At 33.3% G+C, this 20205-nt stretch overlaps 1 protein-coding gene and 1 long non-coding RNA gene across 2 annotated transcripts; both read left to right on the top strand.

Annotated features, from left to right (window-relative positions):
* Positions 1-10334: 10334 nt before the first annotated feature.
* LOC150038388 (uncharacterized) lies at positions 10335-14885 on the top strand. Its single transcript, XR_016525521.1, has 4 exons — positions 10335-11682; positions 11773-11868; positions 12017-12129; positions 14415-14885. It is a non-coding gene; the product is annotated as an uncharacterized LOC150038388 (long non-coding RNA).
* A 1145-nt stretch (positions 14886-16030) lies between these two features.
* On the top strand, positions 16031-18224 carry LOC120076702 (low affinity inorganic phosphate transporter 4-like). The gene is made up of 2 exons (XM_039030603.1): positions 16031-16537; positions 17148-18224. Exons 1-2 carry the CDS (start codon positions 16031-16033, stop codon positions 18222-18224), a joined length of 1584 nt encoding a protein of 527 aa, XP_038886531.1.
* The last annotated feature ends 1981 nt before the right edge of the window (positions 18225-20205 follow it).

Below are 20205 nucleotides of genomic sequence, written 5' to 3'. Positions count from 1 at the left end.
TGAAGAAATCTTCTCCAATCCTATCTTTCTATCAGCTATTACATCTCTAATAGAGTGAAACTTCACATCAATGTGTTTTGTCCTTTCATGGTAGGTCTGATTTTTGGACAGAAAGACTGCACTTTGACTATCACAAAAGACAACCACATTATCCAATAGACAAACACCAAGTTCCTTCATTAATTCATACAACCCTATTGCTTCTTTAAATCCTTCTGTCACAGGCATGAACTCGGCCTCGGTTGTAGACAAAGCTACCACTATTTGTAGTGTTGATTTCCAATTGGTTGTATTACCAAACAGTGTGAAGACAAGACCTGTCAAAGACGTTCTTTTGTCTTTATCAGTAGCATAGTCTGCCTCAACAAACCCGACTAGATTTTCTTGTTCAAGTTGCTGTTCTGAATATGAGAGTCCAAAGGAAGATGTTCCTTTTATGTATCTCATAATCCATTTTACAACCTTCCGATGATCTTTGCCTCGATTTCCAATATATCTACTCACAATACTCAAGCTATGTGCTAAATCGGGTCTGGTGTCTACCATAAGATACATGAGGCTACCAACAACATTCTATATAATCAGCTTCTTCTTCAGTTTTAGGAGATTGTTCAAAGGAGAGTTTTAAATGATTTCCCAAATGTGTGGTAACAGGCTTAAAATCCAGCATTCTAAACTTTGTAAGCATCTTTTGACAATATAGTTCTTGGGTAAGTTTCATTGTGTTTTGATGCCTATCTCTCACTATTTCTATCCCAATAATTTTCTTAGCAGGTCCTAATCCTTCATTTGAAAAACTTTCCTCAAATCACCTTTTAACTTGTTTATCTCAAGCTTGTTTTCACTAGCCATTAGCATATCATCAACATATAATAAGAGATAAACAGAACACCCATTCTTGTTATGTTTACAATATACACGGTGGTCATGCTGACTTCTAGTATACCCACATGATATCATGAAAGCATCAAATTTTAAATACCATTGTTTAAATACCTTGTTGTCAGTTGATTTGCTTGAAAAGCAAAGAGCTTGCTGCATATAAATTCTTACGTGGAAAATTTCACAAAATGACCCAAAAACCAAAAACTTTTCTACCAATGACTTTTTCTTAAAAACTTTTCTACCACTAACCTTTTACATATGTGAAATTCCAAAATTACCCCCAATTTTAAAAAGTCTTCAGATCGTTTGGTATCCATGCGCCTCTACGAATACTTTACAATGCTAGGTCCTTTCATTTCCTTCATTTTCTTCTCTTAAAATTGTTCGTGTGGAGACGTACGAGTAGGGACATCCTTGCAAAAGAATTTTGCATAAGACCGGACCACGAAATAGTAACTTTTTCTTTATAATGACCGTTTATTATTAAAGCGAACCATTTCAATTCGATGACCTAAGGTAACTCGATCTTAATCTTGAGCTAACTATGAACTCCTGCTTATTTGGGATTATCCTTTGGTCTGCATAAGTGAGAGTACTTCAACAATACTGCTCAACAAGCCTCCAATTTTGGAGACAATATCGGATAGATAGTCGGGGATATAGTCCTACAAGATGGAATTCAATCCTACCCATTTTAAGGTTAGCAAATAGGTTGTTTCCTTAAGTACTGATTCCTGTCTTGAACAAAGGGGCCTCGTCCTCTCATAGTCGAGAGGGATATGGTTTATTAGTTGGACCATAAACCAATTGTTCAATAGAGGATCGGTGGGAGTTTAAGAAGCAAGATGAATTTACAGGGGTAAAACGGTAATTTTAACCCGGTTGTAATACAAACAATCTGTGAAGAATTAACGTACTGTTTATGGTTAAGTCAAATAGAAAAAAATATATCTACAATAAAAAGAGTGCAACCATCGAGCTATAGTGGTATGTCTTGGTGGTTAATAAATATTGATTGGCTCGGGTTAAAGAATTTAACCGATTAATCTCAAATCGTTGGGGTTCATGATCTATAGGTCCATAAGATCTCTCAACTAGCTCGCAAAACATTAACACCTTAGATTAGAAAATTAAATAAATTTTGAAGTGTTCAAAATTCGAAATTAAGGTTTTGAATTTAAAATGTTCAAATTCAATTTTAGAGTTTAGATAATTATATTCGATATAATTAAACGTTTCAATTTATTGAAATTAAACGTAAATTGGAGAGTTTAAATTATTTAAAAATTGATTACATGAATAGGATTCATGTTTAAATTAGGTGTTCTATTAATTTAATATTTGATATTAAATTATTGTTAATTAATTAATTAATTAAATTTATTTAATTATTTATTTAAATAAAATTATTTTCAAATTTAATAAATTCAATTTTAGAAATTGAGTTTATTATTTAAATTAATTTAAATAAAATTTGATTTTAAATTCTTTAGTGGAAAAGTCCCACATTGTGGTTTTTAGTGGGATTTTCCAATTTTAACACCTAGGCCACTCACTTAGTGCAATTTGAAGTATCACTTTGCTGAATGAGTGTAGTGCTTGCATGATTAAGCTTGATAAAAGCTACATTATTTGATATTTTTCAATTCATGCATTAGAAATTAGTGAGAAATTCTGAATTTTTCCTTTCACTCTCAATTCTCTTTCAAACCCTTTCAACTCTAACTTAATTGAGAGCTTCCACCACTCAATCCAAGGCTGAGAATAGTTGAGAAGACTCTTTTGATAGTCTACTACTGATTTGAAGGTTAAATTCGTGGATTTTAGCAAGTTTTTGAAGAGTATCTACAAAGGTATACATCTATGAAATTCTCTTTTTATAAAACAGTTTTATGCATGTTTTTAAACTCAAATTAAGTGTAATTAGAATACTAATTGATTCTATTTGCTTTCGCATTTTGCATGTTCTTCCTTTCAATTGGTATCATAGCATAATTTAAGCACTCAATTAACGTTAATTTGAGTTTGGTGGGTGAATTTCTTGCATTGCATGTTTGGTGACTAATATGGTTTTTAATCAACCTTGCCATTAGATTTCTCTTTGATTCAATTATATTTGTAATTGGCTCTTGGTTTATGTATCCCAACTCTCAACTCCTGATACACCTCAGTAGAATGATGTATCAGAAAGGAGAAGCCAGATCCTATTGGATAGGGTTCGATCTATGATGAGTTACGCTTTCCTACTTGACTCGTTTTGGGGTTATGCAGTGGAGACTGCAGCGTATATTTTAGACTACGTTCCATCCAAGAGTGTTACCAGAATACCTTTGAAGTTATGGAATGGTCGTAAAGCTAGTTTATGTCATTTCAGAATCTGGGGTTGCCCAACACATGTGCTTGAGGCCAATCCTAAGAAAATGGAATCTCGTTCAAAATTGTGCCATTTGCAGGCTAGCTCAAAGGATCTAGAGATGGTTACTTCTTCAATCCAAAAGAAAACAAAGTGTTTGAATCGACAAATGCTACTTTTCTTAAAGAAGAACACATAAGGGAGCACAAACCCAACTATTTATAAGTGTTCGCTTAGTATTATATATGCGAGCATATAAATTTCTGGATAATCGTTTATACAGTATTACACGATCGCTTATACAGTACTACACGATCGCTTATACAGTACTACACGATCGCTTATATAGTACTACACGGTCGTTTATAAATTACTACACGATCGTTTATAATACTACACGATCATTTATAACTTACTACACGGCCATCTAGTAATTCATGAATGATCGTTTATATTGTAATGAATGATTGTGTATATATTATTATACGATCGTTCATTTAATACTAAACAAAACTTATTATGAAAGAGATCTGGGACAAGAAATATTGAATATTACTTACAATCTCTTCGTTTCTAAATCTGACGATGAAAATGATCAACGAGGATGTTGGACTAAAACTCTGAGAGAACACTCTAAGAGAACATTGGGAGAATTTCGTGGGGAGTTCGACAGAAAGTGAATATTGAGAGTAACCTTCCATTGGTAGAATATTGCTGGAGAATAAATGTTATTGGTAGAATATTAGTTGGGAATAAATTCTTTGGTGGAATGTTGGCGTGGCATTGAATACATATTGAATGCTTAAGAAATGGTTGAAGGAAGAGGATGGAAGGCTTTGGTCTGAAGGCTTTTTAAAATTGGAGGTAATTTTGGAATTTCGCATGGGCAAAAGATTAGTGGAAGAAAAGTTTTTAGGAAGAGGTCATTGATAGAATTTTTTTTTTTATTTTTTGGGTTAATGTCGTTTTGACATCCATTTGATCCAACCCGAACTTCTTCTTAGTTACAAGGGACAATAAGATTCTGATTGAAGTGTGTCTTGCAACAGGTGAGAAAATTTCATCATAGTCAATGCCCTCCTTTTGGTTGAACCCCTTGGCAACACGTGTTACCTTATATATAGGGGATTTTGAATCTTCAAGGTTTTGTTTGAGCTTGAAGATCTGCTTACATCCTATAAGTTTCTGATTTTCAGGTTTATCAATCAATTCATGTACGATTCTTGAGGAGAGAATCCATTTCTTCTTGCATTGTCATATTCCATTTTTCACTATCTTTGAAGCTCGTAGCCTTTTGATAGGTCAGGGTTCAAAGACAGCTTCTTCAAGTTCTGTAATGAAGGCATAATACACAAGGTCAACATTTGCCACTACAAGAAATCTTTGAAGATAGCCTTTTTAGAAAAAAGCTATAAAAAGCTATGAAAGAAAAGGTGAAAAATGTTGAAAATGTTGGGACAAAAACGACAAAACCATATTGTTTAAATATCACATTTCATTTTTGTCGCTCACGTTTCTCCCTTCTCTTCTCTCTTACGAAAATAGTCTTCTCTTCACATATTAATCTTACTGGAACAGAGAAAAGTAACCAAGAATTTAGTTCTTAAGATGCCATCTCGTTCCATTTCCTCATCTTCTTTTCCTTCTATAGTACAAACTTGTCACCATGCTCTTCCCAATCATCTTCTTCCTCCAATCATCATTGATTTCACCTCCGCTTTCTCTCTATTCCACTTTTTCATTATTTTATTCCGTAAAATTATATGCAAATGCACCGCCCCTACCGATTCCAAACCCCCAATCACTTCTCTTACTCCCTTCTCCATCGTGCCATCAAATATTTCTCCTCTTTTCGCCGCCTTGGCCAAGGAAGCTTTGGGTCTGTTTACTATAGGACTCTGTTATAAACCCATAATGAAATTGCTGTCAAGAGTAAGGATTTTGGGTCCTTATGAGGCGAAAGGGAATTTTTGAACGTGTCGATCTTTTCCCCTAAGATTGACTTGTCTGTTGTCGTCAGTGTTCTTGGGTTTTTCTCTAACCAGAAGCAGCACTAGATGTTGTTAATTTATGAGTTTTTGCACAATAGGAATTTGCAAGACGCTTTGTTGCACGAGAAGTGCCCTGAGCTTATCGAGTGGACGGAATGGTTTTCTGTTGGGCCTGCATCTTGTTGAACAAAAGAAATGAGCCCAAATGATGAATAATATGGCCCTTCTTGCTGATCCAATTTCATGAGTCCAAATATTTTGCCTCAAAAGAATTTTGGTTTGGTAGAATACTTGGCTATCGTTTGTCCACGAACTTCCAGTTGATATGCTCCACGTGGTTTGCTCCACTAACCCTTACCTGATGGAAGTGAAAGAAAAAATTATTCTGATGGGTGATAATTTTCAGAATTAATTTCCTTTCTCTCTCTTATTCTTTCATTCTCGCTTTTCGATTTTTGCAGAGCTTCTTCTAACCTTAATTTTTTGTTAGTTTTGTGTGACTGCTTGAGTAAACGATTGATGAATGAAAGCATGCAATCTTGTAGAAGAAAGGAGGAAGAGAAGCCCTACACAACGATATACGTGGTTCAGAAAATGATGTCTACGAGATCTTTGTTCGAGAGCTAAGTCACAAAATTTTTCTTTTATAGATTTCAAGTTTACTTGAAGCTATTGTAATTGTATGCTACGAAATTTGTAAATGACGAGTACTTATACTATTTTCTGATACAAGTAATTACAATAACAAACTGTAAAAGTTACAGAAATGTGAATAGTTCTTGAATATGTTGAATGTTTGATCTTATTTTCTTCAAATCTCCACCTTAAGCTCAACATGCAAGCTCTTCTCCTTCCAGATTTAACATGTCTTCACCCTTTTTCAGGAAGCTGGAACCCGATCTGACCAAGATAATTTGCTAGCTTGAGTTTGGTCACAGGTTTGGTAAGCATGTCGGCTACATTTTCGGTGGTATGAACCTTAAGCACCTCGACTTCTCCTTTCTCTATTATGTCTCTTACAAAATGATACTTAATGTCTACGTGTTTGGTCCTTGAATGATACTGAGGGTTTTTGGATAGGTGAGTGACACTTTGGTTATCACAGTAGATTTTTACTACTGTTTGATTAATACCAAAATCCTTCATCAACCTCTTTAACCATAGTGCTTCTTTTATTGCTTCTAATAAAGCCATGTACTGTGCTTCTGTGGTTGATAATGTTGTGATTGACTGTAAATTTTCTTTCCAACACAATAAATTAGGGCCAAATAAGAATAGATAACCTGTTAATGATCTTCTTTTGTCTTGGTCACCTGCAAAATCTGAATCAACATATCCATATAGCTCTAAATTTGATTCATTAGTACTTTGATATGTTAATTTTGACTGTTTATACCAAATTAGATATCTTAAAATCTATTTTGTTGCTTCCCAGTGTCTTTTCCCAGGGTTAGACATGTATCTACTGACAAGACTAGTGTTGTATGATAGGTTTGGTCTAGTAGATATCATCAAGTACATTAGACTCCCTACTGCTTGATTGTATGGAATTGATTGCATTTGAGTCAAATGTTCTATGTCTGTTTCTTTTGGTGAATTTTCTGAGAAAGTTTAAAATGACTAGCAATAGGTATAGTGACTGGTTTTGCATTAGACATATTAAATCTGTTAATTACTTTTTCACAGTAGCTTAATTGACTAATGGTTAGAGTTGAGGAAGTTCTGTCCCTTTGAATTTCAATCTTAAGGATCTTTGTATACTGACCTAAATCCATCATGTCAAATTCTCTCTTTAGGAGATTTTTGACATGAATTAAATCCTCCTTAGATTTCCCTGCTAGTAGCATATCATCAACATAGAGTAGTAGATAGAATTTGTCCTTATAGATAGATGAATTAATATAAGAACAAATATCATAGGAACTTCTTTGAAATCCAATACTCTCTATGTAATCATTAAACCTTTTGTACCAGTATCTAAGGGATTGTTTAAGACCATATATAGACTTATTTAGGAGACAGTATAGGTCTTCCTTCCTTCTTTCTTCAAACCCTAGTTGAACCATATAGATAACCTCATCTAGATTTCCATGAAGGAAAGCAGTTTTAACATCTAGTTGATCTAGTTCAAGGTTGTACTGAGCAACTGAAGATAAAAGTAGTCTAATAGAGGTTTGTGTTACTACTGGTGAAAAGATTTCAGAATAGTCTATGCCTTCCCTCTGAGTAAACCCTTTAGCCACTAGCCTTGTCTTGTACCTAGGCTTTTCTTCTTCGGTAGAACCCTCCTTTTGTTTATATATCCATTTAGAGGTTATAGGTTTGCATCCTTTAGGAAGAGAGGCTAGGGTCCAAGTATTATTGACAGTGAGTGATTCCATTTCTTCCCACATAGCTTGAATCCAAGACCTAGCATTAGGGTAGTTTAATGCCTCTTCGAAAGTGGCTGGTTCTTGGTCATTAGAAGCTATTGTGGCATTTAGGACTAGGTTCATGTAGTTAGTTTCAGTATACCTAGCTGGAGGAACTATCACTCTTCTTTGTCTATCTCTAGCCAAAGAATATTGACTTAGATCAGGTACAACTTCAGTATTCTCAGTATTCTCATTTGAGATATCCTCTTCTTCTTCTTCAGTTTCAATAGGAGGGTTATGGTTAGTGGAAGAATCTTTAGGTGTCTCCACCTCAATCCTAGCAGTATTAGGGCTATTAGAAACTTCATAAGTTGTCTTTTCTTTTTGCATAAATATCTCTTTTTCTCTGAAAGTGACATCCCTACTTATGAAAAATCTTTTCTCAATAGGATTCCACATCTTAAATCCTTTGACACCTTCAGAGAACCCAACAAACATACACTTTACTGCCCTAAACTATAGTTTCCCCTGATTTTGGTGAATATAGCAAACACATCTAAATACCCTTATATTTTCTTGGTTAGGTGGATGTGTGGTCGATTTTTCTTCAGGAGTTGAAAAAGTTTAGGGAGGAATGAGGACACCTATTTAAGGTGTACACAGTGTAGCTTGCTGTCTCAGCCCAATATTTTTCACTAAGGATTGCATCTGAGATAAGACATCTAACCCTTTCCATGACTGTTCTATTTAGTCTTTCAGCTACTCCATTCTGTTAAAGAGTGAATCTAACAATCCTATGCCTAGTAATTCTTGTTTCTTTATAGAATTTGTTAAACTTTTCACTACAAAATTCCAGGCCATTATCAGTTCTTAGGTATTTAATTTCTTTGGAAGTTTGCTTCTCTATCATGAGTTTCCATTCCTTAAACCTATCAAACACTTGGTCTTTAGTTTTAAGGAAGTAGACCCAACTTTTTCTAGAGAAGTTATCAGTGAAAGAAAGTAAATACTTTGAGCCACTTAGGCTAGGTGTAGAAGTTGGACCCTATAGGTCAGAGTGTATATAGTCTAGGATAGCTTTTGTAGTGTGTTGTGCTTTAGTGAAACTTTGCCTTGTGGCTTTTCCTAAAACACAGTGTTTACAAAAGGTTAGATTTTCTGAGAGACCTTTAGGTAGAATCCCTTGTTTAGATAGGACTTCTAGGCCTTTAGCACTAATGTGAGAAAATCTTTTGTACCATACATCAGCCTCTGTGATCTCATTTATGGTGGCAACATATGCCCCTATCATCATTTCAACTCCTTTGACCACAAATAAGTCATTCATCTTTTCCCCAACGAATATCACCTTAGAATCCTTTAACACTTCAAGGGTTCCTCCTTTACCCCTGTACTCACACCCAATTGCATCTAGCATACCTAAGGAGATTAGATTTCTCTTAAGTAGTGGAACATATCTCACATTCCTAAGAATTTTAATAGTTTCATCCTTAAGTTTCATGGAAACAGAGCCAATGCCTTCTATCTTACAGCCTTGGTTGTTTCCCATATACACCATTTCTCCTTCAATTTCTTTAAAGGTGTTGAACCAAGGTCTCATTGAGGTCATGTGATAGGTGTATCCAAAATCTAAGACCCAATCATGTTTTCCTAGAGGATTTACATGGTTGGATTTGTCTAAAGTTGATGGTAAAGCATTTGAGTAGATAAAGGAGCCTTCTACAACAGATGCTTCGGGCTGTTTTCCTTTTGAGTTCTTTTCTTTCTCTTGATTCTTTCTTTTTAGGATAAAACAGTCCTTAATTAAATGTCCTTTCTTTTTGCAATACTTACATTTTATTTTCTGTTTTGACTTATTATCTTCTGAGTTGTGAGGTTTTCTGTCCTTTGAATGATTTTGTTTGAAGTTTCCTTTAGCAAATAACCCTCACCACTAGGATGATCCTTTCTATCAATCTGTAATTCAAGCTCTCTGGTTCTTAGGACTGAGATTATAGTGTCTGTGCTTATACTGTCCCTTCCATACTTTAGAGCATTTTTAATTTCTTTATAGAGTTCAGGTAAAGAGTTTAGAAGCACGTAGGCCTCATTTTCATCACCAAGTTTTTCTCCTAGAGTTTTAAATTCAGCAACAATTTTCTTGAACTCATCTAAGTTATCAATTAAAGTTTTAGATGAAAATGTGAAGAATTTCTCCCTAAGATACATTTTACTAGGAAGATCTTTAGTAGCATATAACTCTTCTAGTTTAGTCCATATCCTATAGGCAGTTTCTTGATCTAAAACTTGTCTAAGAACACTGTCACTAAGGTTTATAACCAATATACCATAGACTGCCAGCTCCCAGTCTTTTTTTTCTTGGGCTGTCATAGTGGCAGGGAGTATTGATGGGTCAAGGAGGGTTCTGTGAGCTTTCTGCTGGCCGAGAATCGCCTTGATTTTGGACTTCCACAGGTCGAAGTCTCCTTTGCCATCGAATTTCTCCACTTCGAATCTTGCTACCGACATTTTTGGAAGAAAAACTTGAATCTTGATTCTTCAAGAACTGTGGTCTTGTAAGTCTTTTGCTGTGATGTCACTTTGTTGGGCCTGCTTCTTGTTGAATGAAAGAAATGATCCCAAATGATGAATAATATGGCCCTTCTTGCTGATCCAATTTCGTGAGTCCAAATATTTTACCCCAAAAGAATTTTGGTTTGGTAGAATACTTGGCTATCTTTTGTCCACGAACTTCCAGCTGATGTGCTCCATGTGGTTTGCTCCATTAACCCTTGCCTGATGGAAGTGAAAGAAAAAATTATTCTGATGGGTGATAATTTTCAGAATTAATTTCCTTTCTCTCTCTTATTCTCTCGTTCTCTCTTTTTGATTTCTGCAGAGCTTTTTCTAACCCTAATTTTCTATTTGTTTTGTGTGACTACTTGAGTAAACGATTGATGAACGAAAGCATGCAATCTTATAGAAGAAAGGAGGAAGAGAGCGCTACACAATGATATACGTGGTTCGACAAATGATGCCTACATCCACGGGAAGGGGGAGAGATCTTTATTTGAAAGCTAACTCATAGAATTTTTCTTTTACAGATTTCAAGTTTTCTTGAAGTTATTGTAATTGTATGCTACGAAATTTGTAAATGATGAGTACTTATACTATTTTATGATACAAGTAGTTACAATAACGAACCGTAAATGTTAAAGAAATGTGAATAGTTCTTGAATATGTTGAATGTTTATGTTTATTTTCTTCATTTTCAATTGTGGTTGATATTGCCAAGGGACTAGAGCATCTTTATGGGTTAGATCCACCTGTTATTCATGGTGACATCAAGCCTAGTAATGTGTTTTTGAATCATTGCATCTCAGCCAAAATTGGGGATTTTGGGCTTGCTAGGTTGAAATTAAAGAATAGTGAATTTGAAGTTAAGGTGAAGGTAAATGGTATAGTGGAGGAGGAGAAGAAGCAAAGAAAAGAGGAACATGAGAGCAACCATGGTTGTGTAGTTTAAGATTATGGATCTGTGGCTGAGGAAGCTGAGAGCGTAACCACTGGATTCGAGGAAATCAACGTGGGTGTAAGATGTTAGACTTAGATCTTTTGATATCATAAGATGGAATGGTTAATATTGAATGCAAATGATATTGTTAGCTTTTTTGCATTTGAATAGTTGTTAGAATTATAACTGATCTTCATTTATTGTCTTCTTTGTTTTCTATAGTTATTAAGTTATCCTCTCCTCCCCCCAGTTCAACTTTTTAGGGGTGGGGAGAAGGATCATCATATATTACATATTAAACAAATAGTTATTCTAAAATTGCTGACATTCATAGTTTGGGGATATCGATATATAATATACTATTATTTGGTACATGAAAATTTATTTGAATCATATTTATTAATGTACATTTGTGATGACATTTGTGCATTAGGCATATCAACATCTTTGCTGCTATGATATTTGGTTTGAGATATGGTGTATATTCATTAGTGGTGGTTACAACCTTAAAGCAGGAGCCAACAGCAACATTGAAACAATGGGAGGGGCAACAACAATTTTGGTGAAGCCAAGGCCATTGTTTAAATTAAACCTCTTGGTTTAAAGGTAAAACATTATCAGATTTATCACTCATTCTCATGTAATTAATTTCTTTAATAGATCTAATTGAAGGCTTGGTTTGTTGTTCTCAAACAGATTCATCTTGTTACTGTTGCCTGTGAGAATATGATAAGTGCAACTGGCATGAGACCTAGTGATATTGTCACTACTTCAAATGGAAAGACAATTAAGGTATACTCTATATTCTTTGGTTAAGATCTAAGAAGAAACGAGTATTTAATCTCAAACTATATTTTTGCTCCCTCTTTTTTCCTTTCATTACAACCACGATAAGGTACATATTTAAAACTATTATCTTTCATTATGGCAAAATTTTCAGGTTAATAACACTGATGCTAAAGGCATATTTTGCCTTGCCAAATCTGTTGTGCTCATTTAACCCTCCATTCACCATAGTCTTTGCCACTATTAAGAGACTTTTCATGAAAATAGGTAAACCAACTACTCTACTAATTTCTATTCTTTCTTTCTTGAAGATGTCAATACAATTCAAATTTGCTGAAAAATATTTGGTGTTACTTTTTATAGTATGCTTGGACTCCAATGACAGTTAACTTTGTTACATATTTTAGGTTGTTTTTAGAATTAAAGTGATATTTTTAGGAACTTTTTACGTTGTTTTCCTTGTTCACCTTTGAATTCTTACAAATTTTTTCTCAATGAAGGTTTAATAGGTTATTCATTTAATATTATATATATATATATTGGAATTTTGAAGTTCCAGTTAATACTTTTTAAATCTTATGAATTGAACCTCATGTAATCTAAAAATCATTTGAACAGTTCTCGTTGACCACTTGTTTAACGCAATTCTATTCAAGAGATTTCTTTTTCTTTCTCCTCTCTTCTTTTTAAGAATAATTGGTCAAAGTTGGAATGTTATTTGTTGCGGAACTTCAAGTTCCACCTCTTAGGTAGAAAAGAACGATTCAAGGTTAGGAAAAATGAAAAGGAGATTTTATTAGTTGTGCATCTTAGTCTAATTATTTCTGTGTTTATTTATCAACATTAGTTTTATCTTAATGAGAAAATACTTTGTTGTATGGACAATGAAATGTGCAGTTGACTTTTATGATAGATTGTATGTATACTTTTTAAGTACTTAAGAATACTTTCTTTGTATTTTGAAACACTTATTTAAGTACTTAGAAAGTCAATCCACATAATGTCTTAATTTATTTGTACAAATGTGCATAATTCATTACTTATAGCCTATAAAACTTCTAATTCATCTATGGTTTCTCAATTTCATCTTTCATATTAGTTCTCAATGTTAAAGTAAAGTCTATGTCCCCAAACTCCCATTTCCGACCTTCTTATCTCATTTAGATGTTGGATTTTTGTAATACTTGCATTTGATCAAGGAGGAACGCTAGGCTTCAATGGAGATGCACATATTACTTAATATATTTGTGTAAGTTTAGTTTTGTTTTCATTTTTGTTCTTAATGCTTGAAATTCTTAATTTTGCATTTAGATTTGTAAATTGTTGGATTGACCAAATGTTTAGTGCTAAAGGCTTTGACTTTTCTTTGGATATTGATATATGTTTTAAAGAATACATCTTTAAATAAATGTTTGCTTCAATCTTCTTGTTTATGTCAAATAACTATGTAAACCCTTGATATTATAGATTTCTTAAATCGAAGGTAAAGGCTATTATTTCTCTACTTTTTAGCTTTGATATATGGTCTCTTTAGTTGTATGCAGTATTTTCTCCCTCATATTTGTATTTTACAATTTTAGTTTTACATCATGTACACTCTATTATAGAAAAATATTGTCACATTTGATGAATGAGTTTTGAGTTTGATAGTAAATATATGTTCTTTTTGCAGCAAGCAAAGATAAGAGATTTCTTAGATTTTTTTTTATTTAAATAATAATGGATGCATCATTTTAAAATATGGAGACTAAAGGATACTTACATGTCTTGAAGAAACTAAAAAGTTGAGGATGCATTATTTTTTTTATTATCTTAATATAATTTATACAACATGTCGGCCCCACAAAAAATATATGGTTATTTTTATGGAATGTTATATTGATTGAAGCATCCCATTACGAGCTATATTTATACTATTGAAAATTTATTTTGATGTAAATGTACTTGCATAATTAAAGATTTATATGATTATAGTTGATTGTATAACTTCATTTGTAATAATTTGTTATTGGTATAAAGTGTTATGTAAACTATATACAATTTAATCAAAATCAACTATCAAGGCAAGATTCAAAATGCAATATGGTTTTATAGTAATTTTTTTATGATTGTAAAAACTGCAATCAAAAGTCAATTATAACATTTTTTTATACTATGAGAACTTTCCAAGAACACTAAAATTATGTAATAGAAAATGAATATTTTATATTTTTTTTTAGTATTGAAAAAACACTATAGAAAGTCAGAGACATTCAATAACATCGGTTACAACAGCATGCCTAAAATGCTATAAAAAGTCTTATAGCGTTTTTTACCGTTATAAAAAATGTTATAAAAGACCTATAGCATTTTTTTCCAACGCTATGAAATGTTTTCACAACAATAAATATATACTATTAAAATTTGATTTTTATAGCGTTTTTATAACGTTAAAAAATGCTATAGAAAGTCGAGAGCTTTCGATAACATGAGTTACGACAGCATTTCAAAAACGCTATGAAAAGTTTACAATGTCGTTTTTTTTAAGCTGTCAAATGTGATATTTGTTGTAGTGAGCTTTGCTGGAATCGGAGAATTTTGTGTTTCTGACTTGAATTTGGAAGGACCTGTGAAGTACGCAAATGGAAGCCACCCCCATAAGGTTGTTGGAAGTTAAATTCCAAGGCGGCGTGGTTCAAATCTAAGAATAGAGTAGGACTTGGCTGGGTGGTTCATGACTTGCAGAGGTATCCAATTTGCGCTGGATTTCATGTGTTCAAGAGTAAATGGCCAATTAAGGCTCTGGAAGGAAAAGCGATTCTTTTCGGTTTAAATTCTGTTATGCGCCTTGGTGATGATGCTCTCATTCCTCTTCTTGTTGAGTCGATTTCTTTAGAAATGATTAATGCTATCAACATCCCAGACTCTGATCTCTCCGACTCAAAAAATGTTGTGGATGAAATTTTGGGGGAAGCTTCATTGGTTGGTGTTGTGGCTTTCTCGAAATGCCATAGGAATTGCAACAACGTGGCCCACATCTTTGATAGAGCTACTTTTGGTCCTTCTTTTGACCAAATTTCTTCTTCCATTTTGGAGGATGAAGCTATTTTTGGAATTGTAATAATTACCCACGTTGGCTCTCCTCTCCTCTGAATGAGAAGATCGATTGTTATTGTACTTAATTTTTGGTTTATTAAGTTCTTAAAAAAGAAAAATAGTGATCAGTTATGGGAATGTGTTTCTGACCTCACTTTGACCCAAATTTTTACTATGATGATAATGTTTTTTGAAATCTTTCTAGTGACAAATAAAAACAAAGATCATAAATGTACACATATTGGATCGACTAAAATCACCCATTATATTACATTATTGTTAAAAAATCAAGAAGATCCTTTCCCCTAATTATATTTATATGTACATGTAATATCTAACACAAGAGATAATCATCCTGATTTGCCTTCTAATTGACTAATGATTTAAAAAATTAATTTCGTCATTTTCATTATTTGAAAATAGACAATTTTAAATATAGAAATTGAGAGATGTATATGGAAAGTAAGTTGGGGAGCATAAGTTTGATCGCACACCCTAAAAGTACCATCCAACCCTAAAACACACTCAAAAGCCAATATATATATATATATATATATAATAATCAAATAAATATTAAATTTATATAAGTTAATGGTTTTTTCTTTAAAAAAAAATTCTAAAACAAAACTCTCTTATGGATAGATATAGGCAAGACTCCAATGTTTGTTGTAGTGCACATGTTTTATATATATATATATATATATATATATATATATATATATATATATATTCATTAATTTTACATAAGTTAACAGCTAGCTTTAGGGATTTCAGCTTTGGAAGAACCAACATAAATAAATAAATAAATAAATAAATCCGAATTAGGGAATAATTAGTACTGAAATAATTTCTACATCGCTGTCTCTTAGGTCAATTTTGCTCAAAATTATTATGTGTATGAAATAAGAATATGCTCGATATCCTCTTTGTTGGTTTAGCTAATTTGATATCTCCTTGTTCTTCACAACCTAGGATTAAACGTCATCCTTCTCACCCTTAACTCCCTCACTATAAGAATGGCTACTAATTAATTAACAAAATCAATAACCCCAGCAACCAAAAACCCACAGCTCCCATCAACACCTCGAGAATCATGGCCATCGCCGTGCTCGATGCCCTCGACAATGCTCGGACACAATGGTACCATATTACGGCCATAGTCATAGCTGGGATGGGCTTCTTCACAGACGCCTATGATCTTTTCTGCATCTCGACCGTGTCGAAGCTTCTCGGTCGACTTTATTACTTTGATCCAGATAGTACTAAGCCTGGAAAACTTCCGAACCGAATTAACAATGCTGTCGTCGGAGTTGCGTTGGTTGGAACACTAGTGGGGCAGCTTTTCTTTGGGTGGTTAGGTGACAAACTTGGAAGGAAGAAAGTTTATGGTGTTACCCTTATTCTTATGGCCTTCTGTGCAATTTGCTCAGGGCTTTCTTTTGGGTCAACATCAAAATCAGTGATAGGTACACTTTGTTTCTTTAGATTTTGGCTTGGATTTGGCATTGGTGGTGACTATCCACTTTCAGCCACCATCATGTCTGAATATGCTAACAAAAAGACTCGAGGGGCTTTCATTGCAGCTGTATTTGCCATGCAGGTTCGAATTTACTAAACATAAAATTGAAAATGTATGATATTACTTTAGAAAAAAATCAAAATTATCACCATCTTATTAGTCTCAAACGCTTATGTGAAAATATTATCTGCACTTTAAATATTTGATAAAACAATTTCTTTATTAATCTATCTAAAATTACTTTTGAATTTATTTTAACGTGCAAAAGCTAGTTTTTAGATTTTAGCTTTACTTAGAATTATTGTTATCTTCCCTTACCTACCCTATCTCAAATTTATCCTTCCATATTAATTTATTTTCTCACGTCTATTCTAAATTTTAATTGGTTCAATTTCTTATAACAATTATTTTTTTTTAAAAAAAAAAAAAAAAAAAAAAAAACTTACATAGAAAAGGTATGAAGTCAGAAGTTACATCAGTTATTTTTAATCATTTCAAAACGGCATTAACATCATTTTTTTTTTTTGTAATTTTTATATCAAATAATCATATAAGTAATAGATTATCGCGTGAAATACTTAAAAATTTTATTCAATTCGAGTGGTTTCAAAGTCTATACCGTATATATACTTACGAAGTAATTGACAGTAAACCCTAGTTTATATATAATGAATTTATTATGTATATGTAGGGAGTGGGGCTAATATTTGCAGGGCTAGTATCAATGATCCTATCAAAAATCTTCCTCTCCCTCCATGAAGCTCCTTCCTACAAAAGCAACCCTGTATTTTCAACACAACCTCAAGGAGATTTCCTATGGAGAATTGTCCTAATGCTTGGTGCTTTACCAGCCATTTTGACATATTATTGGAGAATGAAAATGCCTGAAACAGGACGTTACACTGCCTTAATTGAAGGCAATGCCAAGCAAGCTGCTGCAGACATGGGAAAAGTTTTAGAGATTTCAATTCAAGCTGAGCAAGACAAACTTTCCAATTTCAAAGCAGCCAATGAATATGGTTTGTTGTCTAAAGAATTCTTTCAACGTCATGGACTTCATTTGATTGGAACTACCACTACTTGGTTCTTGTTGGACATTGCATTTTATAGCAATAACCTTACTCAAAAAGACATATTCCCAGCTATGAATTTGACAAAGAAACCTGAGGAAATTAGTGCATTGGAAGAAGTTTATGAAACTTCTAAGGCTATGTTTCTTGTTGCATTACTTGGAACTTTCCCTGGATATTGGTTCACTGTGTTTCTTATTGAGAAGCTTGGAAGGTTCAAAATCCAATTGATTGGATTCTTCATGATGTCGGTTTTCATGGCTGTCCTCGGCGTTCGTTACAGCTATATGAAGAATCATCCTGCAGAGTTCGCCGTGCTTTATGGCTTGACCTTCTTCTTTGCCAACTTTGGCCCTAATAGCACCACTTTTGTCCTTCCCGCCGAGCTCTTCCCAACTAGGGTTCGGTCGACATGTCATGCGCTAAGTGCAGCATCAGGTAAGGCTGGTGCGATTGTTGGAGCTTTTGGGGTGCAAAACTATACCTTAGATGGAAACCCTAGCAAGATTCAAAAGGCTATGATTTTCTTGGCCTTCACTAACATGCTAGGGTTTGTGTTTACATTCTTGGTGACGGAGACTAAAGGGCGGTCGCTGGAGGAGATCTCCGGCGAGGACGGGGGAGTAGGCGCGGGTGAAAATGAAACTCAAATGCCAGTGAGATCAATGGGAAAGCCAGGAGGTCAAATGGAAGAATAAACTAAAGTTGATTATTGATTTGTATAACATATAAAAATTAGGGGTTTAATGATATTCTCTTTGTGTGTGCTTGTGAAGTATATTATGTGAGGGATTGGGAATGGTGAAAAAATAAAGAGTAAAGGTTTGTTGCAGCCTTCTTACTCTATTAATCATATATATTTGTTAGTAATGTGTACTCGTTGTAATAATTGTAATCGAAGAAGAACTTTGTGAAAAAAGGGTGAAAAACTTACCATCTTCCCTTAATTTAGTTGGTCTACCGACTCCATTATATTCATTTGTTTTGACTTTGGCACCTTCAGTAAATACGAAGGCAACCCCATTCAATCAAATATGGGTAAATATTGGATTAGGTAGCATTTTTAGATATAATAATCAAATGTATAGTAATATTTTTAAAGAATTGAAAATATAATAGAAGGGACAGTTGCAAATATAGACATTACATCCAAAGTATTAGCAGATATAATATAATTTTAAAAAAATTACAATGATGGCCAAATTTAAATAGACTATCAATGATAGACCATATTATTGGTAGGAGTATATAAGTGATAAACCATATCATTAATAAGAGTTTATCAATGATAGAAGTCTATATTTGCAATTTTTTTAAATGATGCACTTGGTTATTATTCCTAAAAATGCTACCAATTGCAATTACCCTATATCAAAATCTAATGGTGATAGACTCTATTGCTAATAGACTCTTATCAATGAAATGGTATATCTTCGAAAGAAAAATCCGAATTTTGCTATATCATCAAATTCTTTTACATTATACTATATCTGCAAATATTTCGAGCCCAGTCGTTATGTTTGCTACTGCCCCTAAAAAATATCTTGAATTTAGCTTTTTCTTTTCTAACAAAAATAAATAAATAAACTTTTAAATTTACACTTGGTGAGAAGGTATTAATATCATTTTAAAAGTTTATGATTGGATTTCTTGTTTCAAATTCAAAAATAAGAATTCAAACTTTCCTTTACTTTTTTTTTTTGGTATACAACCACCTTTGCAATATATTTCACCTTTCTTTTGTATATAAGCATTTATTTTGAGCATATATATATATAATATAATTAATAGTAATTGACGTGCACCCTCTTTTTGAATTTGGAGGTTCAATTAAATTCTCATATTTTCACTTGTTATACTGAAAAAAGAAACTAAATAAATATGTCGACGTGTAATAGCTCAACTAACTGTGTTATACGCCAATGCATTTTTTTGGCTTTTATTTGTGCACTTTTACTTAGAAAAATGGACTTTTGCATGAGTTTTCCCCTAAATTCACTCTTAATTAGCTCAAAAGAGCTTATGAGTGTTTGTTGTACTTAAAAGATATTATTTGCTTATTTAAAGTTTTTTTTTTTTTTAGATTTTTGCAGGAGATTAATGTCTGATTGCTGATTTTAGTCTAATGCGACCATATCAGTGAGCCCTATGTTTTTAGATTTCAAACTAGTCAAAAGAAATTGCAATTTTCAGGTTTTAATCAGTTGGGCAACCTTGATTTTACCTGGTAAAATCTCATAACATAAATTTCGGTCTTCCTCAACTGATTTGGAACCTATATAAAGAAGAGAAGACCCCCAATTTCAAGCAACAACTCTCCATCACCGAATCATCACTATTCTTCACCATTTCTATCATTTAGTTGACCCCTTGGTCATTTTCTCAACTTCCTATGTCAGTAGCTTCAAGAAGAAAGTTTCACTGAGGCGTAGTGACTCTAGGTCATCTCATATCCTGTGAAAGTGTGTGGTGGGGAATGATTCTTCTTTGAAAAAGGGGAATCGACCTGGGAAAAGATTTAGGAATTGAGGATTGGTTCCAAAACTCCTTGAGTTGTATTTTTCCAACATTTACGTTCATTTATTTATTGTAGTTCTTTTATTTTCATCCCCACCAATCTAACTCTACATTGTACAATGATCTATGGTCTAATAAAGTGGGTTATTTTTTAAGGAATCA

The sequence above is a fragment of the Benincasa hispida genome, chromosome 1 (genome assembly GCF_027475165.1).
Source record: "Benincasa hispida cultivar pf3 chromosome 1, pf3_genome.v1.1, whole genome shotgun sequence".
NCBI lineage: Eukaryota > Viridiplantae > Streptophyta > Magnoliopsida > Cucurbitales > Cucurbitaceae > Benincasa > Benincasa hispida.
This window is presented reverse-complemented; position numbering and strand designations above follow the sequence as displayed.